The following is a 22,253-nucleotide window of genomic DNA, read 5'->3' on the forward strand; positions in this document are numbered from 1 at the left end:
GCCTCATATCTCGATTCTGACTCGTTAATATTTATGACTCGTGGTCATGATTCATACCACGAGTATCCTTCATATTTGATCGGTTTATTTTTCTTCTGGCAGCTTTGATCTTCCGTACAATTAGCACTGATGTTGCTCCTGGAGAACCTCTGCTGCACTCCCCGACTCTTCTTCTGTGGTTTCTGTCTGACAGACGGCTGTTTCCTCAACATTTCTGTGTTTGTACATAAAAGCTCGGAGTAAAGAAAAGAATAAAACACACCATGTATTTGAAAAGTACGTTTTACACGCCTGTAAAGAATGATTTATAATATTTTTTAAGAGAAGACTGTTTGTATTATGAACTCCTCCTCTGTTGTTTTTTTCTATGTGGTGTTTTGTTAGCGGCGGTTCGAGAGCGACGACTGTAAATACACACACACACACACACTTCCTCCTGAAAAGAGAAGCCATGTTGGAACTGTGTGACAATAAACAGCTCTCTGTTTCTAATAAAGTTTTTAAATATGTTTCCACGAGTCTTGATCCTGATCCAAGACCAGCTCGACTACAGGAGCGGTGCGTTCAGGTGCTCGTTGTAAAGTCATTGATCGAATACCGAACAATACTCAGGTAGGCTGTGGTGTTTAAACCATGCTCAGTTGGTACTAAGAAAATCTCCCCCACACCATTACACCACCACCAGCAGCAGCCTGAAGCGTTGATACAAGGCAGGATGGATCCATGCTTCCATCTCAATGTGGTTTTTCCAATCTTCTATTGTCCAGTTTTGGTGAGAAAACCCGTGTGAATTGTAACCTCAGTTTCCTGTTGTTAGCTGACAGGAGTGGCACCTGGTGTGGTCTTCTGCTGCTGTAGCCCATCTGCTTCAAGGTTGTTGCTTCAGAGATGGTCTTCTGCACACCTTGGTTGGAACCAGTGCTTATTTGACTTCCTGTTGCCTTTCTATCATCTTGAACCAGTCTGGCCATTCTCCTCTGACCTCTGGCATCAACAAGGCATTTTGGCTCACTGGATATTTTCTCTTTTTGGGACCATCCTCTGTAAACCCTAGAGATGGTTGTGCGCATAAATCCCAGTAGATCAGCAGTGTCTGAAATACTCAGAGCAGCCCGTCTGGCACCAACAACCATGCCACGTTCAAAGTCACTTAAATCACCTTTCTTCATCATTCTGATGCTCAGTTTGAACTTCAGCAGCTCGTCTTCACCATGTCTACATGACTAAATGCACTGAGTTGCTGCCACATGATTGGCTGATTACCTATTTGCGTTAACGAGCAGTTGAACAGGTGTACCTAAGTGGTTAATGAGTGTATGTTCCTCGTATTACTCATTTAAAATTTGGTGATATGCTGCGTTAACACTGAAATGTCACTTGTATTACATGATACTGTCATTGCCCAGGCCACGCCCCCTTTTACAAAAAAGAAACATGCAGGAGAGAAATGGAAAAGTGTTGAAAATCTGTTGTGTAGCAGGTTAACCAACGCTCATTGGTCTACTGCCATATGCCACTAGTTGGTGGCTGGAATGACTAACAAGAAAGTAAAGCTAGCAGTTTGCTCATTTCCAAATGTCTGTGAAGTGCATGTTTAATAATGTATGGCTGTGTCTCTGTATAGGCCTGCCTGTTTCAACTACGTAAGTCATAGGTAAATGCAAAACGTATGGAAAACTTTTCAAAATTTATTGGTAGGAATGTGTGGGAATTCTAATTCAGCAAAATCCTCCTCAGGTTCTTCAGTCTCATTAACATGAAGCTGCAACTGCTTAGCTTAGCTTAGCATTAAGACTGGAAACAGCTATCTTGGTTCTGTCCAAAAGGCATCGCACCGAACACAGAACACTCCGACATGTAAATCTCAGAAAAAGTGGCTCGTTGGTGGATTTAATTAAATTAAAACTACGCTGCACTAAAACAGAAACTCAACACTATTTTAGCTCCAATTTTTCAGGATCAAACTGCTCATTGTAGAGCAGTGTTTTATTGAGCCGGTTTAGACCAGCGGTCTCATTTTTTAAAATGTTGCATAAGATCAATACTAATAATGTATAGACAGACAAAAGCAAAAAATGGCATGCGCCAAAACATTCGACAATTTCAGGCTTGCTAATTTCCATGGACTCATCGATGAACTGATTAAAATTTGGTGGTCAAAGGTCGCTGTGACCTCGGAAAACATGTTTTTGAACATGAGTCAAGAATGCGTAGCTTATTATGACATTTCACACAAATGATTAACATTTTATATCCAAAAGGTCAAAGGTCAACTTGACTGTAAATGTTTTCAACGTCATACCTCAGGAACAGAAGGGGAGACGTCTGGTGAGATACTGAATTGGTGACACTAATCTTGGGTGTCCACTTTAAAACTAGATCATAGATTTGTGCTGCTGAGGGAAGATGTGTGTGCAGCATTCATGTTTTAACAGATATCCACGTAAACTGTAAGTGCAACTCTAGTGGTCTCTGACGTCTATAAATCCACTTAGAAATCACAGAAAACTTAACGAAGACACTTGTTGGTCTTCTTACAGAATATAATTCGGCTTCAATGCAGCCTGAAAAAAAAAAAACATCTTGGCATTACGTTCGGTGAGGAAAGCTGGGAAACCTTGAAGACACTCACAGATGCTCCACAAGTTCCAGACACCTGCTTATTCAATTCAGTTCATAAGTTGTGGCCAAAAAACATGTTTGGTGAGGTCACACTGACCTTTGAGCACCAAATTCTAATCACGTCGTTGAGTCCAAGTGGACGTTTGTGCCAAATCCCTCAAGGTGTTCTGACACATTGTGTTCATGAGAATACAACATATGAACATGCTGAAACATAATTGTAGTTACTTCTGAATTTTTTTTTTTTACTGTGACATTAGATTTTTTATTTCCACACATTAAGAAAAAAACATGTTCACAATGTTTAATAAAATATTTCAACATAAAACTGAAAAATTAAATACCAACATTAAAGGACACCTCAACAGTTTGTGTCCACGAGTTAAACACATCTGCCCTCCTGTTTTACACTACATGTCCCATGATGCTCTGAGACAGAGCAGTGCTTCAGCTCGGCTTCAGACAGATGAACAGTTCAGTCTTTACTCAGCCAACATCCTGGACCTGTTGGACCAGGAGCCGCCTGCAGGGGCTGTGTTATGAGTCCACATCAGACCGGTTCAGTGCAGTTCAGCGAGGTTGTCCCAGCAGTCCGGCTTTAGCAGCCAGAGCCTCGTTCTGCTGGATGTGGTACTCCTGGAACCGCATCGAGATCCGCTGAGTCATCTTTAGATACTTCTGGAGACACGACTCGGAGCAGGTCGACTGAAACCACAAACAATTATGAATTATTATATGAAATAAACTGCTGAATCACCAAAACAAAAGACGAGCAACTGTGTTAGGAAATATCTGCTGCCTTAAAAGTCAACTGCAACTCCCAGGGTACATTTCACCAACAAACAGCAAATCACAGAACTCCGAATTAAACTTGTTAATTCAGCTGAAGATTCCACTCAGTAGAAACCTGATAAAGCTGTTATTAGTTTAAATCCCTGTCTGATTCTAGATCATGCCTGCAGCTGAGGCTCATGGGTATTGTAGTATTTAGATGAAAAAAAAAACAGTTGAATAAAGGATGCGTACAAATTAAAACACATTAATCTGTCTCCTCGAACTGACTAGTTTTACTGGTGAGAATCGTGTTGGTGTGAGCGCTCACAGCGGAGGTAAAGTGGCAGGGGATTGGTCAGACAGCCAAGAGAAGTTGTGACATCACATGACATCAGCTCATTGAGCGAAACCTTTCTCAGTATCATCACTCCTCCCCGACAGCCAGACACAACATCATGGAAGAATATTGTAATATATGAGGGATGTTTTCTGGCGCAATGTTTTTTTTTTTTTCCTTCTGTGACAACCTAAAGATGTCGGAGTGTCTTTGAACGCACCGTCAAGAAGACTTATAATAACAGTTGCTCATCTGAGCTGGAGTTTCACCTGAACTGTGACTGAAACATGAATAAATTAATCTGAACACTGACTGATTTTCTCTCTGCAGTGACTGAGAGTTTGTGTTAACAGGAAGTAAACAAGTAAACAACTGTGTTTACCTCCTCTGGCTTCACCTCCCTGGTGGTGAAGTCTCTGACACAGTCCATGAAGCAGTTCTCCGTCACCTTGTTGTACGTCCCCAGAAACTCCTTAAACTGAAACAACAACACACAACTCGTCATTACCATCATTATTATTATTATTATTAACTGTGGTTTCACTCCTGATGTGACATATCATAAGTACTAAGACTCTCGTTTTTCTGGTGAGAATCATGTCAGAGTGAGTGGTCACAGCGGAGGTAAAGTGGCAGGGGATTGGTCAGACAGCCAAGAGAAGTTGTGACATCACATGACATCAGCTCATTGAGCGAAACCTTTCTCAGTATCATCACTCCTCCCCGACAGCCAGACACGTCATCACAGCAGCTCTGTCTCCGCAGCTGATAGTGTATTTACTTGCACAACAAGGAAGTCAGCCATTTTGAGTTAGATGTGTAATTTTCGTGCTTTTTTTTTTGGCCATTTCCAGGAGTCATACTTTAACAAACTCCTCCTACAGATTTGATCTGACTGACTTCAAAAGTTGATTAAAGCTTGAGTTTTCGTCTTCACAGGTCTTATACGACTTCAGGCCCAAAGCCATCAACATGAACACTGGGTGTCATGGTGATTGCACCACCTTCTGGCAACAGGAAGTGCATCTTATATTTTGATTAACATTAAATTGACATGGTGGGGTCTACAATTGATGTACAATGTGTTCTTCAGCACCATGTGTAAACAGGAAGTGGAGGATATACTGTCTCACTCCTGCGTGCAAGGTCCGACTTTCATAGAAATGAACAGTGGTATCAGCCAGCAGGGTTGTGCGAAGGAGCGAGGGCCTGTTCAAGGTTGCTTGCAGCTTTAATAAGGTCTGCTTTTTAACTCTGATCCTGAGAGAGGCAGTTTTATTTCAGGTGGATTTTGCAGCTGAATCATTATTTGATACCAATATGTAATTAAAACTGTTAAAAGCAAACAAAGACAGCGGTTACCTGTTTGATCTGATCGGATTCAGTCACCTGCACCGCCATGATTCCGATTCAGAGTCTGTGAAGAACAAACACACAGCACACCATTAGACTCCATTAGAAAAATGTGACACTTACAGTATTCACTCCCTCATCCACGATCACGTCTCCTGTATAAACACGAGCATTGATCAGGACAATCAGACATAAATACTGTTAACGGTATTTTCCTAAACTTTATTCATAAACTTAAATAAATGATATTTTAAATTCTGGTGTGTCACTGTGCAGCAGCGTCCTGCCGGTTAAAAAGACGATTTACTGAACGGTGTTTGGTTCAGATCAGATCTCTGATAAAACAGCTGCACTGTGATCAGCCCTTTATACTCACTTACAGATAAAATATTCTCTTTTAATATATTAAAGCTAATTATTCAATTATTTCCCTGCAGGATCAGTTAGCTAACAGCTAACGCTAGCTAGCATTAGCTTCGTATTTCCGTGAGATTTAGTTGTAACGTTCAAAGTCTTCCGTCAGTTTCACACCGACAGCCTCAAACAGCCGCTGAGTGTTTAAATCTTAAATACGATTAATGATCAGATGTTATTAATGGATAACTAAATTGATCTCACCTGAGGACGATGTTTAACGTGAAGCTCCTTCAGCGGACTGAAGGACACGTGAGAGACCGCGGACAGAAATCAACGTTACACCGCACATTCGTACCGCATATCTATTTATTTATTTTATCTTTTTATTTTAAAAGTAAACGCAAAATAAATTCGCCGGAAGAGCGACTTTAAAACAGATTATTACTTTACTATTACGTTTATCTCTAAGGAAAAAAAGATTATAAAAAAAATTGTGACGAAAGTTCCCCTTGGAAACAAGCTGTGCGCGAGTGAAGAAACGTCCGGAGTGATACAAGTACTCAACAACATGAAGTTCCACCTAACAGTCAGTGACGTCATATCTAAGTTCTGTTTTTCATTTAGAACAAATAATCTTAATATTTAAATAAAATAAATAAATATATGCTTTTTAGATTTTATAGGAATAAATGTAAATATTTAAAGGTTTCTTTGCCTTTCTCTATAAATATATAGAAGTATATATTAACATACTTGTGGGCTTTTCTTTGTAGTAATCTTATTTTGGGTTTAATATTGCTTGTTTTAAAGCTGCCCATTTTTATACTGTATTTTTGTTCTATTGGCTGTCTGTAACTTATGTTGCGGCCTGTCTCGGCCAGGACACTCTTGAAAAAGAGAGTTCACCTGTGGGTTGTTGTAAAGGGCTGTATAAATAAAGTACATTTACATTTTACATTTACATTTAATCTCAAGGTTTTTCTGATTAAATAAAGGTTAAATAATAATAATAACTCCCTCAAAAAATAAAAAACAAATGGGAGTAATTATTTTAAAGCGTATGTGGTGATGGAAAGTCACTACATTCACTCAAGTACAAATTTGAGGTACTTGTACATTACTTGTGTATTTCCATATCATGCTGCTTTAAACTTTTACTCTCCTCCATCTTAGAGGTAAAGAGGTACTTACTGCACTACGTTTATCTGACACTTGTACTTTTTACATCAAAAACACATGATGTACTTAGATGATATGATACTATATTTACTATATATACAAAGTACTATATTTCCCTCAGAGGTGTAGTGCAGTAAAACACTTCCCACCACCACCTCTCTTGTATTTTTATTGACATAAACTTCTGTATGACTGTATGTTGTCGTTTTTGGTTTCTGAATTTACAGTCGAAGTGAGACATCTGTCTGCGTTTTGTAAAGTCTCTGCTGCTAACCGGAAGCCGGAAGTTCAGTGTTTTGTTGTCAGCAACAGTTGCTGTTTGCCGAGTTGGTCGCTTTGACAGTTTAGTTTGTGTGTTTTTATCTTTCTGACGCGTCTTTTTGTTTCTAACGCGATGTTTTAACTTTATAAACTTCTCTTTTCCGTCGTCACTTCCGTCTTTCACCGAGTTTTAACGGTCCAGCAGCTCCTCGGTCCCGTATGATGCCGGAGCGGGAAGTTTGAAAGCGGCTAGCTGAAGTTAGCACGTCGACTAACAGCTCTCTGACAGCCCACAACACCTTTAGTTAAAAGTTAATTAAAGTATTAATAAGTACATGGATCAGTATGTCGTCCCGGCTGGCCTCCAGCTCAGAAAGACAGCGGGGTTCATCCGGTGAAACCAGTCCGGATCAGTCCTCCTGCAGCTCGGACACCGGGGACGTTTTGATCCGGTCCACTCGGGTTCTTCCTCTGGATCGGGGACATGAAGGTAAACCGGGACCGGGATCCGGATCTGTCCACATAACCGTCCAGAAACTGCGGGACCCGCTCGTCCAGCCTCCTCTGTCCGAGCAGCAGCAGCGGAGCTCCGGGTCGGAGAAGCGGCAGCAGCGGCTAAAGCCCCGACAGAAGCCGGAGAATGCTCCTCCTCTGCGGGTAGTGGGACACGGTCAGACCGGTAAGAGCTCCGGGAGGTGGTGAAGATCCACCGGTGACCGACAGGAGCTGTTTGTTAACGGAGATTTACCCACAACAAGCTAATGAATTGTTTTAGTCTGGTCGGCATCAACAGATTATTTATATTATATAATAATATCATTTATATTTTAGATTAAATTTTCTGTGTTATATTCATGTATCAGATTTCAGGTTTCCTCCAAGTCACTGCAGTAAAAATATGAGAATCTAAAAAGGAAAAATGCAAAAATAAAAATATTAATACAATGAACAAAAATTTAAACACAACACTTTTGTTTTTGCTCCTATTTTCTTTACAGGTTTAAGTTAAAGATCTGAGACTTTTTAATTCACTCGACAGATTTATTTCTCTTTAAAGTTTGGTTGCAAATTTGTTAACATCCATGTCAGTGAGCACCTCTCCTTTTCCAAGATAATCCATCCACCTGTCAGGTGTGATCAAAATGCTGATTAAACAGCATCATAACCACACAGGTGTGCTTTGGGATGGTCACAATAAAGGGATATTCTAAAATGTGCAGTTGGATCAATCAGGCCAGTTTATTTGGCCCAGTTCTTGGGTGTCATTCATCCTGAGTCTCAGCTGAGTCAGGCAGTCAGACGCAGCCTGACTTATTTCTTCCTGCATGCCAATGCTGGGCAAAGTCATTTTTGAAAATGTCCCAGTGATGGCAGCCAGTTTATTAAGCTGGATTCTGGGGCATCTTTCATCTCAGCTGAGTCAGGCGACCTGATGTGGTCCGACCTATTTCCCTATGTGTGCCAAGGTCAGGCCAACGTTCGGGGCCCGGTCATTTTTGCTCACTTGCACTTCTGCTGTGTGTTTGTGTGCAGACGGACTGAGGAAACCTGGACTGACCAAGGAGAACAGAGAGCCCAGAAGAAGAGTGAGTCCTTCTCCTTCCTCTTTCCCCTTTATGTTTCCAATTGATATTAGTGTTTGTGTCGTACGTGGAGCCCTCATTTTTCCAGGAGCTCGTAGCCTGATGACTGATGACGTCATTATTCTTTTGACATTACATCATGCAATCAGCATTTACTTCATAATTAGAAGTTCCATGTGCACTGACTCACTCTGATCACATTATTATAAGAAGTCAGATCTGATGTAAAGTATCTTTGTCCTCCAGCAGCGTCCAGCAGCAGAGTCCAGTCCAGACAGGAAGCTCTCAGCTGGGACACACAGCGACCAGCAGCCTGGTGAGAGAAGAACCAGCTTTATTAATCAATTTATAATCAATAATCAATCACTGTCAGGACAAACTAACTGCTGAGGAGCTGAAACACACTGGTTTTATAAAGTTGTGTTGAATTTGATTGATTTACATCTTTACACAGTTCAGTTCAGTGTTCAATGTGATCATCTGGTCTTGGAGACTCTAAATATCTGTTATTGATTTTTTATACATGTATATTAGTGTCACTGCCGAATTGATAAGTTATCAGATGACACTGACGCAATAAAACTAAGGTGATGAAAACATAAAGTCAGATCTTCTGTGGACATCTCTTCCTGCCCCAGAGCCTTTGAGCAGCTAAATCTGCTGTCAGTGTGACACATTCAGTATCAATATTTGACATCATCACCCTCAGGTGACGACCTTCTGACGTCCCGTTTTGCTGCTGGAGGTCGTGGAGTCGTCCTCGCTGCTCTGAAACAACGGTGAGAAAAACTAAAAACACACAAAAAGTCTGTGGAGTCTGGAGCATGTTTAACAATGAGAGGACTCAGTTTATATTGTAGGAAATGAAACATGCAGTCACGTTTAAAATGGACTAAAGACGTAACTGTTGTGATGATAAATATCTGAAGAAAATAAACTCAGTGAATACACCTCCGGCTGTCCATCATGGAGTGACAGAAAGTTTGTACTTATATTTAATGACCTTCACTGCCTGCACTCACCTGCTGTCTGTCCTCAGGTCTCACAGCGCCCCCCACAGGAGGGAGGTCAGAGTGCAGCTGTTGGACCCAGAGCCCCTCAGGACCAGCTCCCAGGATGCTCCTGCTCCCAGCACCAGCTCCAAGGATGCAGTGGGTGTGGCGGGGGTCCAGATGGAGGCGGGGCTGTCCTCTGGTTGCCTTAGAGATGCCACCAAAGCGGCAGCAGCTGCTGCAGCTGCAGCTGTAGCTGCTGCTGCTCCTCTCATCAAGGTACATCTGGTCTCCTGTCAGTAACTCTTTAATCCCTCTGACGTGCAACACTTCCAGAATGCAGTATTTACTCACCTCTCAGTGTTTGTGTGTGTGTGTGTGTGTGTGTGTGTGTGTGTGTGTGTGTGTTTGTGTGCAGGCTCAGTCAGATATGGAGGCTCGAGTGTGTCACCTGGCTGAAGGAGTTCAGAGGCTGCTGCAGGCCGACAGGTACACACACACACACACACACACACACACACACACGCTTGTATTGTCCTTGTATTTCTGTGAGGATCCTCTGTAGCTTCAAACATGTCAGACACACACAGTTACAGATCTGTTGTTCACTCAGCAGTGATGAATCATCAGTTGAACTGTTCTCTGTGAACACACACAGTCACACTGCTGAGCATCAGTTGGTACAAAACAGCCGTCACTCACCCCCCGACTGTGTGACATCACTGTCTGCTCTGTTGTCAGGGATGGTGGAGACAGGGGGCGGAGCCTGAGCCAGCAGACGCTGCATTACCTGGAGACGCTGCACAGTCAGCAGCTGCAGCAGCAGGTAAACACTCACCTGGGCTCCGTTCAGCCTCGACAGAAAGTAGTAAAACATTTATTTAAGCAGACATGGTGGTGCGTTCAACAGCCGTTTGTGTTATACATGTGCACCACCTTTTAGTACAGCAGGGTTTAATTCAGTTCAGTTAAAAGGGGCTTTATTAACATGGGAGACACGTTTACTTCAACAAACCAAGTGTGAAATTGAAATATCTGAAATTCAACAAAAAATAAAAGTTTATCTAAAACATCATATTGTTGAGTCGACATCTGAACCAATCAGCTGTTAGATCAGGTGAGAGCCAGGCGTTTCCCATCATGCTCAGGGTCTTGCAGTCAGTGGAGAACACCTGGCTCTAAAAACTGCGGCTGCCTCGACCTTGTGAGATTATTGCTGTCCACTTTTGTATGACGTCAGAGCAAGTCGGGATGAAGTTGCACACAAAACTAACCAGCATGCATTGTGCCTGAATCATCTCGAACGAGCCTCTTGTTTCACACCATACACAGGAAACATGTCATTCAACCTGGAAACCCTAGTTTGAATGAGCCCCTGTTCAGCCCACACCAAACTCTGACTGTCTGACTGCTCATTGGCTCTCCTCTGCTCCAATCAGAGCCAGCTGCTGGAGTCAGCCCTCAGGATGATGACAGGCCACGCCCCTGCGACCCGTGACCTCACAGCTTCGGGTCAGTCACCCTGTCTGCAGGTCACTCATCTGGACACTGCAGGTAAACGTGATACTTCCTGTCTTTAATGTTCAGTACAGATGTAAAGTATGTGTTTATGGATCAGCTGATCGTTATCAAAGACTATTATTGTGGAGCAGACTGAGAGGAGAGAAGGAGGTGCAGAGATAGTGTGTGAGGTGAAAGGGCAGGTGCACACAGGTGTGACAACAACAGGTAAGTTAATTATTGTGGTTAAAACTCTCCCTCCTTCTCCTCTTCATCACTCAGTGAAACGTGGACACACAGACATGACACACATGTTGATATAAGTCAGTGTGACTTCTCATTATCACTGATGTTCATCCAGAATAAACATCCAAAAATCCACGTAGAAATCACAGAAAAAAGAATCACCATGTTTTTAAGTTTCCTTCGGTACCACAGAGACCCAGCGACAGATGTCTGTGGAGCTGTTTACTGATCATTAAGCACGCTGTCAACGGATGCAGGCGTTTCACATCTCAGAGGTTGTGACACGTTGTGAGCAGCAGGTGGCAGCAGCGTCTCCCCCGACACATGGAGGCTGTCACTGCTCACATGTGCTGTTACCATGGAAACACTCCACCTCAATCCCAGACTGATGCAGCAGAACAGATCAGTGTTTTTTTCTTTGGATGGAGACGGGGTTGTCATGGTAACCAGGCTGTTTGTAGCAGCAGGCTATTTTTAGTCTCTCGTCTCTCCTGGGTACACTGCTGATACAGTGTGTGTGTGTGCGTGTGTGTGTGTGTTGACAGTATACACATTTACGTCTGTATGAGGTTTTCTAGGTCCCTGAGCAGGTTTCATTTGTGCTGGAGGAGGTCTTTGAGGTTCTGTCAGAGGTTGTAGAGGACTGTGAGGTGCTTAAAGTGATAGATCCGGATTTTTGAAGTGGGGCTGTACGAGGTCCTTATCTGCCACACATCTATCAGTGTGTTACCCATCTATTGAGGGTAACACACTGATAGATGTGTTGGCGTGTCCCCAGTTTGTAATAGCAGGGAGCTCAGCATTACATTGCTGTGAATGGGGGTTGACATCAAAATGTATTTTAGCCACCTTAAAAGTGTCCCACCTAGAAAAATCAATATCAGTTTAAGTCTACACTATATTGAGGATTTTTTTTACTGCTTTACCTCACCGTCAGGCAGCCTTTTATTTGGCACTACATTATTTTAACCGCAAAACTTCAGAATTTCTGTGCAGAAATTGCAGTACCACTGTTTGGTCACTACAAAAACTGGCGCACTACCTTAGGGCCTGCTCTTACCCAAATATGGTCACTTTAAAAAACCAAGATGGCAATGTTTGAAATGCTGAACTCGAGTCTTCGAAACAGCAGGCCACAAACCAGTGGGTGACATTGTGGTAGTTAGGTCCATTATTTTTACAGTCAAAAGCTGGATTTATACTTGTGTGTCAGCTCTATGCAGAGCCTACACACGTGGCCTAGGGCGTTGTGAGCATTTATACATGTGCGGTGGTGTGTCTGTGTCACTCTGCAGTAACACCTCCAAAACACTAGTCGGCGGCGGGGTTTCTGTGAAGTGCTGTAAAGTTTAGTTGATTCTAAACACACATTAAACACACATTAAACATGGCTTAATAGAGACAGTTTCAAACACAAGTACACAAATCAGCTTCACTATAACTCGCAGCATTCACAGACAAACACCTGTCTTTATCTGGACACATTTTCCCCACAAATACAACATGCTAATGTTTTTAGCACAAACCTATGGCATTTTACATTGTATTAATTAGCCTAGCAGCTAGCAGACTTTTCCTCGACTTATATGAAGCCAGGGACAACTAGCCTGGTTCCAGACCATAGACCCCGCCCACTCAACTGAGTAGGCTTGCATCTCTGGTCTGGCATACTTCAATGAATTTGCGATTTATCTCGTCCAAACGCTGGACACACCAATGAACGCCGGGGGTCTAGCGATTAGCCAATCAGCGCCACGCTGATGTCAAGCTGTACGCCGGTGGGTAACTGGTGAGGATAGCAACAATGGCGACCGCTACAGATCCTACAGACCACATTGACGATGCTATCGAGGTATTTCGCCACTACTCGCGTTAATGGAGGACCAAATTAAGGAAGCTGCTAAACTGGATTTAACGGCGATGCAGCTGGGCGTGCACGACGACAGAGACATTTTAAACGGGCAATGCTCACTTGTTTTCGGCACCCCCGAGGCATGGATACTAATGATGTCAGATTCTGGGTGAGTCGTTGATCTCTACTGATTGGTTAGGGAAAAAATCAAATTCCCTCCCCCTTGTAAATCGCCTTCAATGGAAGCCATGTCAGACTGAAGGTTCTGGGAGCTTCAGTCTGACACTCAGGCTAAGGGACAACAGCAACATTTAACAAAAGTAATTTTACAAAATTTGGCTCCATTACAACTCACAAGGTTCACTGACAAAACAACTGTCTTATACTAAATAAACAAATACAACATGCTAACATTATTAGCACAAGCCTATGGAATTTTACATTGTATAAATTAGCCTAGCGACTAGCAGAGATTTCCTCTGCTCATATGAAGCCAGGATAAATCACACACAAGACTTAAAATGCTATTATTGTGGAGGCTTTATTGTCTTCACAATTTATTCTTATCTGTGAAATTAAAGTAAATAAAAGCTTTGTTTCCACTGAGGGAAATGGTTTCAGCTTACAGAAACAGACAGGAGGTCTGTGTCGCTGTGATGTGAAGTTACCTTTCTGGGGAGGTGCACGTCACGCTATGCCGTAGGCTCTACGTCAACGCAGAGTCTACGGTACGGTGTCGATTTGATGCTGAAGTATAAATCCCGCCAAAGAGTTGACCTTTATTATCACAATAAAAAAACAATAGATAGTGCTGCCCTCATCAGCACACTGTCTGGGGTGAACCTTTCAGATTGTACTTTACTGATGAACTGCCATTCTCAGACCTCTGACCTCTTCAGTTTATGACATAATATATGGAGAAAACATTTGTTCAACCAACAATAACCTTTCTGTTTTCATTCCTTTAAGGCTCATTCTGACTGATAATATGAATTCTGTGACACTGTGAAACTGTGATATTTTCTGAGATGGTGAAAATCTCATACCATTGCAACCCTAGTACAACGTGTGTGTGGTTGTGTGTGTGCAGTCTGTGGATCAGACGCTCAGAGTGTCTCTAAATGTCCTCACTGCGTTTCACTGACTCACTCTGCTTTGTCCTCCTCTGTCTCCATCAGCAGACGTCCTCAGCAACCAGCAGCAAAGCTCCTCGGCAACCAGAGCTGCTGCCGCCGCTGTGGAGACTGGCCCAGTTGCTATGGCAACACCTTACCATGACCGATGGCCAGAGCAAACCAGGTGAAGGGGGGGGTAGAGGGGTGGATGGTGGGCTCTGTGGGTTGGAGCGTGACAGTTTTATTAAACAGAGACAGAATCCTGCAGACTGTTTAACATCAGACACGCTTACAACATGTGTCACACACATACACAACCACACAACCACTGTACAGTTTATACACACACAAACACATACATACACATATATCTATATATGTACATGCTGTGTGGATCTCATGTTGCGCCACATGAACACTGAGGATCTCCATCTCTCAATCAACACCTGATACTTCCTAGTGTGTGTGTGTGTGTGTGGGTGTGGGTGTGTGGGTGTGTGTGTGTGTGTGCGCTCATTAGCATAATCATTCAGAGCGAGAGTGAGGGGCGAACGAGGCTCCGGTTCTTCATGTATTCAGCAGCTTCCTCCTCCTCCTCCTCACAGCACGGTCGCCGGGCGCGTTTCCATGGCAACACAGACGGTATCCATCAGAGGCACACTGGAGCTAATCTCTGTGTGTTTGAGTGTGTATGTGTGTGTGTGCAGGTTTTGATGTCGGCTCGTTGATATCTTCGATATTTATATTTTTCCCAGAATGCCTCAGTATGGCGAGGAGCCAGAATCAGTAGTTAACCCCGTCCTGTCTGGACTCTGTTTAATAACTGATACTTACGCACAGAAACAAAACAAATGTCAGTCTCAGTTTGTCAGAATCAGCAGAGAGCGATCCGTCGACGGTTTCAGCTCTGCAGGTGTTCACATTATTCTGTCCAGCTGATCAGTAAAACCGATTGATCTCAGAACAGCTGAGGAACAGAGAGGAGGAACAGAGAGGAGGAAACAAGCATACTGAGAGATCAAGGCTCACTGCACACTGACACAGAGAGGTGAAACCTGCCTAGCAACACACGCAGATGTGTTTTTTTTTTTCAATATGGTACAGTATAACATACACTCACTGGCCACTTTATTAGGTACACTCTCCTTTTTAATTCTTGGTGTCATAGATTCAATAAGGTGCTGGAAACATTCCTCAGAGATGTTGGTCCATATTGATGTGATGACATCACAGTTGCTGCAGATTTGTTGGCTGCACATCCATGATGAGAATCTCCCGTTCCAGCACATCCCAAAGGTGCTCTATTGGACTGAGATCTGGTGACTGTGGAGGCCATTGGAGTACAGTGAACTCATTGTCATGTTTGAGATGATGTGAGCTTTGCGACATGGTGCGTTATCCTGCTGGAAGTAGCCATCAGAAGATGGGTACACTGTGGTCATAAAGGGATGGACACGCTCAGCAACAATACTCAGGTAGGCTGTGGTGTTTAAACCATGCTCAGTTGGTACTAAGAAAATCTCCCCCACACCATTACACCACCACCAGCAGCCTGAAGCATTGATACAAGGCAGGATGGATCCATGCTTCCATCTGAATGTGGTTTTTCCAATCTTCTATTGTCCAGTTTTGGTGAGAAAACCCGTGTGAACTGTAGCCTCAGTTTCCTGTTGTTAGCTGACAGGAGTGGCACCTGGTGTGGTCTTCTGCTGCTGTAGCCCATCTGCTTCAAGGTTGGACAAGGTGTTGTTGCTTCAGAGATGCTCTTCTGCACACCTTGGTTGGAACCAGTGCTTATTTGACTTCCTGTTGCCTTTCTGTCATCTTGAACCAGTCTGGCCATTCTTCTCTGACCTCTGGCATCAACAAGGCATTTTCACCCAGAGAGCCACCTCAGATCAGCTGTTATTATACCTGCAGCCTCTCTTCAGTGTTACTTGAATCTATAATGTGATGTGCAGACTACAGACTGCAGCTCCTGATACAGACTAGAGGAGGAGGAGGAGGAGGAGGAGGGGAGGGCAACAAGTGGCGTCATGTCAATTCAGTCTCAGAGGAGCTGCAGGAGTGGGGGGGGGGGGGGGGGGGGGGCATGACGTCACTTACTCTACCAGGTGGCATTCCTAGAGAAGGGGGAGGGGAGGGGGGGTATACAATCCAAATTCCTCAGCTTCTCTCGGAGTGAAGCATGCAGGGAAAAAAACGCAGACCACCCCTCTCCTCCTCCTCCTCCTCCTCCTCTCTGCAGCACAACACGGAGCTCCAGCAGCAGCAGGAGGAACAATAACCTGAGAGGAGCGAAGAGGAGTCACTGCAGTCCGTCTGTCCGTCGGTCCTCCTCTCCGGGTTCATTTCTGTCTGAAGGCACCGAGCAGCTCCGCGGAGGAGGCAGGGAGGGAGACGGGCAGAGGGAAGATGTCCTCCCCGCAGGTCTCCTCGTCCCGCAGACAGTCATGTTATCTGTGCGACCTGCCCCGCATGCCCTGGGCCATGATCTGGGACTTTACCGAGCCCGTGTGCCGGGGCTGCGTCAACTACGAGGGCGCGGACCGGATCGAGTTCGTCATCGAGACAGCCCGCCACCTGAAGCGGGCTCACGGCTTCCAGGAGGGCAGATCCTCGGCCGGCGGACCGCCTCCTCCACCGCAGCAGCAGCCCGCCGTGGCGAAGAGCCAGGCGGTGTTACTGACCGGGAAAGACCCGGTGGGGCAGATGAACCATCACCACCACCAGGCAGACGGACCGGGGAAGTCTCAGCAGCCCGGGTTGGACCGGTACTCGCTCGGTGCAGATAGCCGGGCTCGGTTCGACTACAGCGGGCACAGCAGCAGCAGCAGGCTGCCCAACGGACTCGGGGGACCCAACGGGTTCAAACCGGACGACGGACCGCCCGAGCTGAACCGACAGAGCCCGAACTCGAGGAGCAGGAGTCATGGCGGGCTAGTGTCGGCACCGGGACAGATGAACGTACCGCCGAATCTGCTGCCTCAGACGCTGCTGAACGGACCCGCCCCGCACGGCATGGCGAGCAGAGCCGCCCCGCAGAGCTCCATGGTCGGTGTGTCTCTTCCCGGACAGGTGGGGCTGTCTGAACCGGGAGGGAAGCGTCCCGCCTCGGTGTCCAGCACGGACCAGGAGCGGGAGCTGAAGGAGAAGCAGCGGAACGTGGAGGCTCTGGCCGAGCTGAGCGACAGCCTCCGGAACCGGCAGGAGGAGTGGGCCAGCAAGCCGAAGACTGTGAGGGAGACACTCATCACTCTGTCCGGCTGCACCCCGTTTGACGTCCGCTTCAAGAAAGACCACGGGCTGGTCGGCAGGGTGTTCGCCTTTGACGCCGTGTCCAAACCCGGGATGGAGTACGAGCTGAAGATCTTCATCGAGTACCCGAGCGGCTCCGGGAACGTGTTCTCCAGCGCCTCGGGGGTCGCAAAGCAGATGTACCAGGACTGCATGAAGGACTTCGGCAGAGGGCTGTCCTCCGGGTTTAAGTACCTGGAGTATGAGAAGAAGCACGGCTCCGGGGACTGGCGTCTGCTCGGGGATTTATTACCGGAGTCCCTGCGGTTTTTTAAGGAGGGTGTGGGGGGAGACATGCTGCCGCAGCCCTTTATCGACGGCAGCTACCCGCTGCTGCCCACCTCCCTGGTGCTCCCCGGCCGGGCTCTGGCTTCAGGCAGCGGGGGCAGCAGCTCCAGGGCCGGCGTGAGGAAGAGGAAAGCCTCCCCGGAGCCGGACTCTGCGGAGGGCGGCCTGAAGCTGACGGAGGAGCAGCAGAGGCAGCAGTGGATCAACAGTCAGACCGAAGCCCTCAAACTCTCCATGGCTGCGGGATCCTTCGCCGGGCCGCCACCTCCGCTCGGCCCGGGACACCCCGGCCTCTCCTCCGGCCGCGCCACGCCCCCCGAGTCCGCCGCTCCCCCGCAGAATGGGCAGTCCCCCATGGCCGCGCTCATGTCGGTGGCGGACACGCTCGGGAACGCGCACTCTCCCAACAAGGACAGAGACTCGGTTCACTCCACCACCTCCTCCTCCAGACACAACAGCAGCAGCCCGCTGTCCCCCGCCTCCGTGTCCGGACAGAGGCGCCTCTCGTCCCGCAACGGGGACCTAGGAATGTCCGCGACGTCGCAGTCTGCAGGTGGCATGGACCAGGTGCACGCGCAGAACGTGCCCGACTCCCCCATGGCCAACAGCGGGCCCCTGTGCTGCACCATCTGCCACGAACGGTTAGAAGACACGCACTTTGTGCAGTGTCCCTCCGTCCCCAACCACAAGTTCTGCTTCCCCTGCTCCAGAGAGAGCATCAAGGCCCAGGGAGCCTCCGGGGAGGTGTACTGCCCCAGCGGGGAGAAGTGCCCCCTGGTCGGCTCCAACGTGCCCTGGGCTTTCATGCAGGGGGAGATAGCCACCATCCTGGCCGGAGATGTGAAGGTAAAGAAGGAGAGAGACCCCTGAGAAGGAGGAGGAGGGTGATGATGATGAAGACACTCTTAAAACTCTTCCTCTCTGCTTTCACTACAGAAAACATTAATGTGAAACAGTCAGTCTGCTGCTGAGCCTCAAAACCTCTCAACACTGTCAGTGGAGAGAATCGATCAGAGTGTGCAGATCAGTGATATTGATCAGTGTTGATTAAACTACAGAAACAGGAGAACACAATCCTCAGAAAGACTTTAAAGTTTAACATGAAGCAGAAATATTGACAAGGTAAGGATCATAAATGGGTGAAATAACCTCATCCCTTAATGCTTCAATATAAAATCTACTGTGATACAGTTTAAATTAGTCTTTTCTCATTAATGAAAGTTTGCTTTAATATCAAGAGTTAACGATGTCTCTCAGTGACGCTTTATCAGATTTATCATCACTTTTAGGATATTTGGTGAAGAATGTGTTGATCTTTGACAAATTGCAGCTCCATTAATGATTAAATCAAAACCAGCAGCTCGTCTACTTGTAAATAAAACCAAATTTAGGTGAATTAAATAGATACTTCACTAATAAGTGAAAGAAAAGAGCCCCATTAACCAGCGAGTCTCCTTTAAAGAGGCTCCAGGCTAAAAAGGGCAGATTAGAGGAGTTAACACAAACTGAAAAATGTACATGAACATCAGAAACACTGGATCTGTGAGACGATCCACTTTATAAAATCATATTCATCATGAGACAAGTGTTTAATGTTTGATCTAAATTATTCAACATGCATTTCATAAAATCTGTTAGAAATAGTTTAGTCATGTCGACAGGAAGTTTAGTGAACATTCAAAATAAAACCTGGAGATGAATGTTGAAGATAAAAAATGTGAAATTAGGAGGAAAAACATTTCTAAAATGACCAACCTCATTTGAGAGTGAGTGAATATGTCATCGCACTGTGTTCGAAGAACCTCCTCCTGCTTCATTCAGACCTCACCAGTTTATAAATAAATTATGATTTCTATAACTAACTTCTATGTTTGTGCACAAGCCAAAATCTCAAGGCACACCTGTATTTATATCTGTGCACAACAGCTTCTATAACGAGTGTAATCACTCTCATCACGACATACAACAATAAAAATAAGAAAACATAAGACAGGTAGCTTCATGACACTGTCTACTGATAGTTGTTTGTCTCTTTCAGTGTTATGTCGTCTTCGCTGGTGCTTTGTTGTAGTTTGTTCTGTACAATGAAGCGATCCGTCATCCCACTCACTGCTTTCTCCTTTTAAATGTTATCAACCCTCACACCGATCAGACAATTCCCACACTCTAACGACGACAAATAGGTTCCCCCTGTGAAGTTTTTGTAAATTTAATTCTATTAAATTACAGTTTTTAGGCAGTGTTTGCCTTTTTATTAGGAAATGGGTGCCACAACATACTGATACAATCAATTAAAAATTAATTCATAACTTTTTGGATAGGCTCAGTTGAATATTGCAATAGTAATGTGTGGTTATCACAGAATCCCACGACACACCATTTGAGAACCACTGATCCAGAGTAAAGACAGACTGGTCACCTCTCCTGAGCCTCTGTGTTTCTGCCGTACGTTAGTCATAACTGATGATTGCGTTTGTCTGTAATAATGAGAGGACAGGATTATACAGTCAGTAACAGCAAACAAGTCTGAACATCTGAACTTTTAAAATTGTGTACACTTAAATTTAGCTGTTCTTTGAGCAGCTGACCATAAACCAGTCACAGCTGAACTTAAACAGCGACGTGTAAAACGAGGCAAACATCTCACACCATCAGTAACACTCTGACAAAGACACACTAAAGCAGCTGTTTTTAAAGGTTCATGTTTGTTTATCACATGCACAAGGACACATTTTTAAAATGCTTTTGCAAATTAACTGTATTAAAAAAATGTTTAATGACAAAGAAAATGAACTGGACTGGGCACACAGTGAGAAGATCAAATTTTATTTACACAGACAAAGTGTTTAGTGCAGCAGCTGCAGCACACAGGAGGAAAGAGGACAAATAGATTATCAATAAGGTGCTAAAACTAAATTAAACCCGACAGCAGAGAAACACTGATTATAAACATGACTTTTGTTCCACAGGAAGCTTTAAGTGATGTAGACAGACTGCAGCTTCCACCGAGGTCACTGAGCAACATATAAATATAACATCCAGAAAATAAAACAGAGCATTACACAGATCCGAAGATTCATTCAGATTAAAATGTAATAAAGTGATTTAATATTTATCCAGTTGGATTATTTCCTGACAGCACATTTAAACATGGAGGGAGATGAAATGTGTTAAAGCCTGTTGTTTAATGACTTTATGCAGGGGCAGGCAACCTGTGTCTCTCTAGACCCTCTTCATTGGCTCCCTGTGGCTTTGACATAAATTATAACGAAATGAATAACAGTTATTTTTTAACATTCAGACTTTTCATTTGTCATTTTTGAGGGCCTAAAGTGAATATTGCATTCAACTGTAAAAATCCGCAGCCTATACATCAAATTAAAAAATGTTTTAACGTTACATCTACGACCTGGAGCCTTTTCCTCCAAATGTTGCTGAACTTCAGTAGCAGAGTCTCTCTAGTGAGGCGAGCTGTTACCTTTATTTAAACATGTGTTTGGCTCCAGAATTTTTGTCTTTTTTTGGCCAATAACGGCTCTTGTAATAGTAAAGGTTGTTGACCTCTGTCTTAAAGGAACAGTGTGTAAAATGTAGGGGGATTTAGTGGCATCTAGTGGTGAGGACTGCATGTTGCAACCAGCTGAAACTTCTCCTGGTTAGAATTCCTTCATTGTTCACGAGGTTTTTACCACGAGCTGAATTATCTACAGAGGTCTCTTCCTCTCTAAAACAATCAGACCTTGTGAATAAAACTGGTTAAAACACTGAATAAAGCAGTTTCAAGTTAAAAATCGATGTTTCCCTGACGCTGTTTAGCATGTGGGAGACGAGCCATTAGCCCAGCACCTGCTAATCTGTGCTCTCTTTCTTCTCTGATAACTCAAGATCCAGATGTTCAGAAGGTTTTCACTGGGAGCTCAATTATCCCCAGAGGTCTCCAGACAGACTCAGTGATTTAAACCGGTAAAAACACTGAATAAAGCAGTTTAACATTACAAAAATCGGTGTTTTTCCAATGCTGCTGGTCGTGGAGGGGCTGTTAACTACAGTGGGGACGTGAAAACGTTAATGTCCCTATCTAGAGCCAGTGTTTGGTTTATCCGTTCTGGGCCACTGTCGAAAGATGGCTGTGCAACAAAGTAATCTTCATAAATGAGGACTTGCTCCCTATGTAGATTTAATCGGCTCATTCTAAGGTAAAGAAAATTCTTTTTTTCAGGTGATAAAACACTAAAGAAAACATACTTATTGGATTTAATTTCTGCCAGTATAGCCCCGTGAATCCTACACACTAGACCTTTAAACAAGAAAACTTTGATTACAGGACGAGTGCACTGATCCAGAATCAGGTCAACACAATCTGCTCACACACAAACAACTTCAGCTCATAATGACTGAAGAAATTAAATTAAATTAATCAATTATGTTTTTATTCGTCATATGGAAATTATTCAAGGTACAACTTGGGTAAATGTGATCCCTTCGTCTCTTTGTCTT

At 44.5% G+C, this 22,253-nt stretch overlaps 3 protein-coding genes and 2 non-coding genes across 8 annotated transcripts in view; 2 read left to right on the forward strand and 3 right to left on the reverse strand.

Moving 5' to 3' along the window:
• Positions 1-2,846: 2,846 nt before the first annotated feature.
• timm9 (translocase of inner mitochondrial membrane 9 homolog) lies at positions 2,847-5,975 on the reverse strand. The gene is made up of 4 exons (XM_033642109.2): positions 5,705-5,975; positions 5,096-5,150; positions 4,116-4,211; positions 2,847-3,327 (listed from the first exon to the last, which is right to left on the reverse strand). Exons 2-4 carry the CDS (start codon positions 5,132-5,134, stop codon positions 3,193-3,195), a joined length of 270 nt encoding a protein of 89 aa, XP_033498000.1. The 5' UTR covers positions 5,135-5,150; positions 5,705-5,975; the 3' UTR covers positions 2,847-3,192.
• On the reverse strand, positions 3,748-3,829 carry LOC117267666 (small nucleolar RNA SNORD53/SNORD92). Its single transcript, XR_004502595.1, has one exon. It is a non-coding gene; the product is annotated as a small nucleolar RNA SNORD53/SNORD92 (small nucleolar RNA).
• On the reverse strand, positions 4,374-4,455 carry LOC117267665 (small nucleolar RNA SNORD53/SNORD92). The gene has a single exon (XR_004502594.1). It is a non-coding gene; the product is annotated as a small nucleolar RNA SNORD53/SNORD92 (small nucleolar RNA).
• Positions 5,976-6,908: 933 nt separating the features above from the next.
• kiaa0586 (KIAA0586 ortholog) overlaps positions 6,909-22,253 on the forward strand; it is a 42,032-nt gene continuing 26,687 nt past the window's right edge. For 2 of the 4 annotated variants that reach the window (XM_033642626.2, XM_033642629.2), the window contains exons 1-9: positions 6,909-7,562; positions 8,417-8,469; positions 8,713-8,782; positions 9,176-9,245; positions 9,506-9,737; positions 9,877-9,947; positions 10,200-10,284; positions 10,898-11,012; positions 14,235-14,355. In XM_033642626.2, coding sequence (XP_033498517.2) covers positions 7,229-7,562; positions 8,417-8,469; positions 8,713-8,782; positions 9,176-9,245; positions 9,506-9,737; positions 9,877-9,947; positions 10,200-10,284; positions 10,898-11,012; positions 14,235-14,355 — 1,151 coding nt within the window. In that variant the 5' untranslated portion in view covers positions 6,909-7,228. The remainder of the gene's footprint in view (positions 7,563-8,416; positions 8,470-8,712; positions 8,783-9,175; positions 9,246-9,505; positions 9,738-9,876; positions 9,948-10,199; positions 10,285-10,897; positions 11,013-14,234; positions 14,356-22,253) is intronic. The other 2 variants (XM_033642627.2, XM_033642628.2) reach the window with 2 other exon arrangements.
• On the forward strand, positions 16,297-19,739 carry irf2bpl (interferon regulatory factor 2 binding protein-like). The gene has a single exon (XM_033642630.2). The coding sequence runs from the start codon at positions 16,587-16,589 to the stop codon at positions 18,624-18,626; it is 2,040 nt and encodes a 679-aa protein (XP_033498521.1). The 5' UTR covers positions 16,297-16,586; the 3' UTR covers positions 18,627-19,739.

The sequence above is a fragment of the Epinephelus lanceolatus genome, chromosome 15 (assembly GCF_041903045.1).
Source record: "Epinephelus lanceolatus isolate andai-2023 chromosome 15, ASM4190304v1, whole genome shotgun sequence".
Taxonomy (NCBI): domain Eukaryota; kingdom Metazoa; phylum Chordata; class Actinopteri; order Perciformes; family Serranidae; genus Epinephelus; species Epinephelus lanceolatus.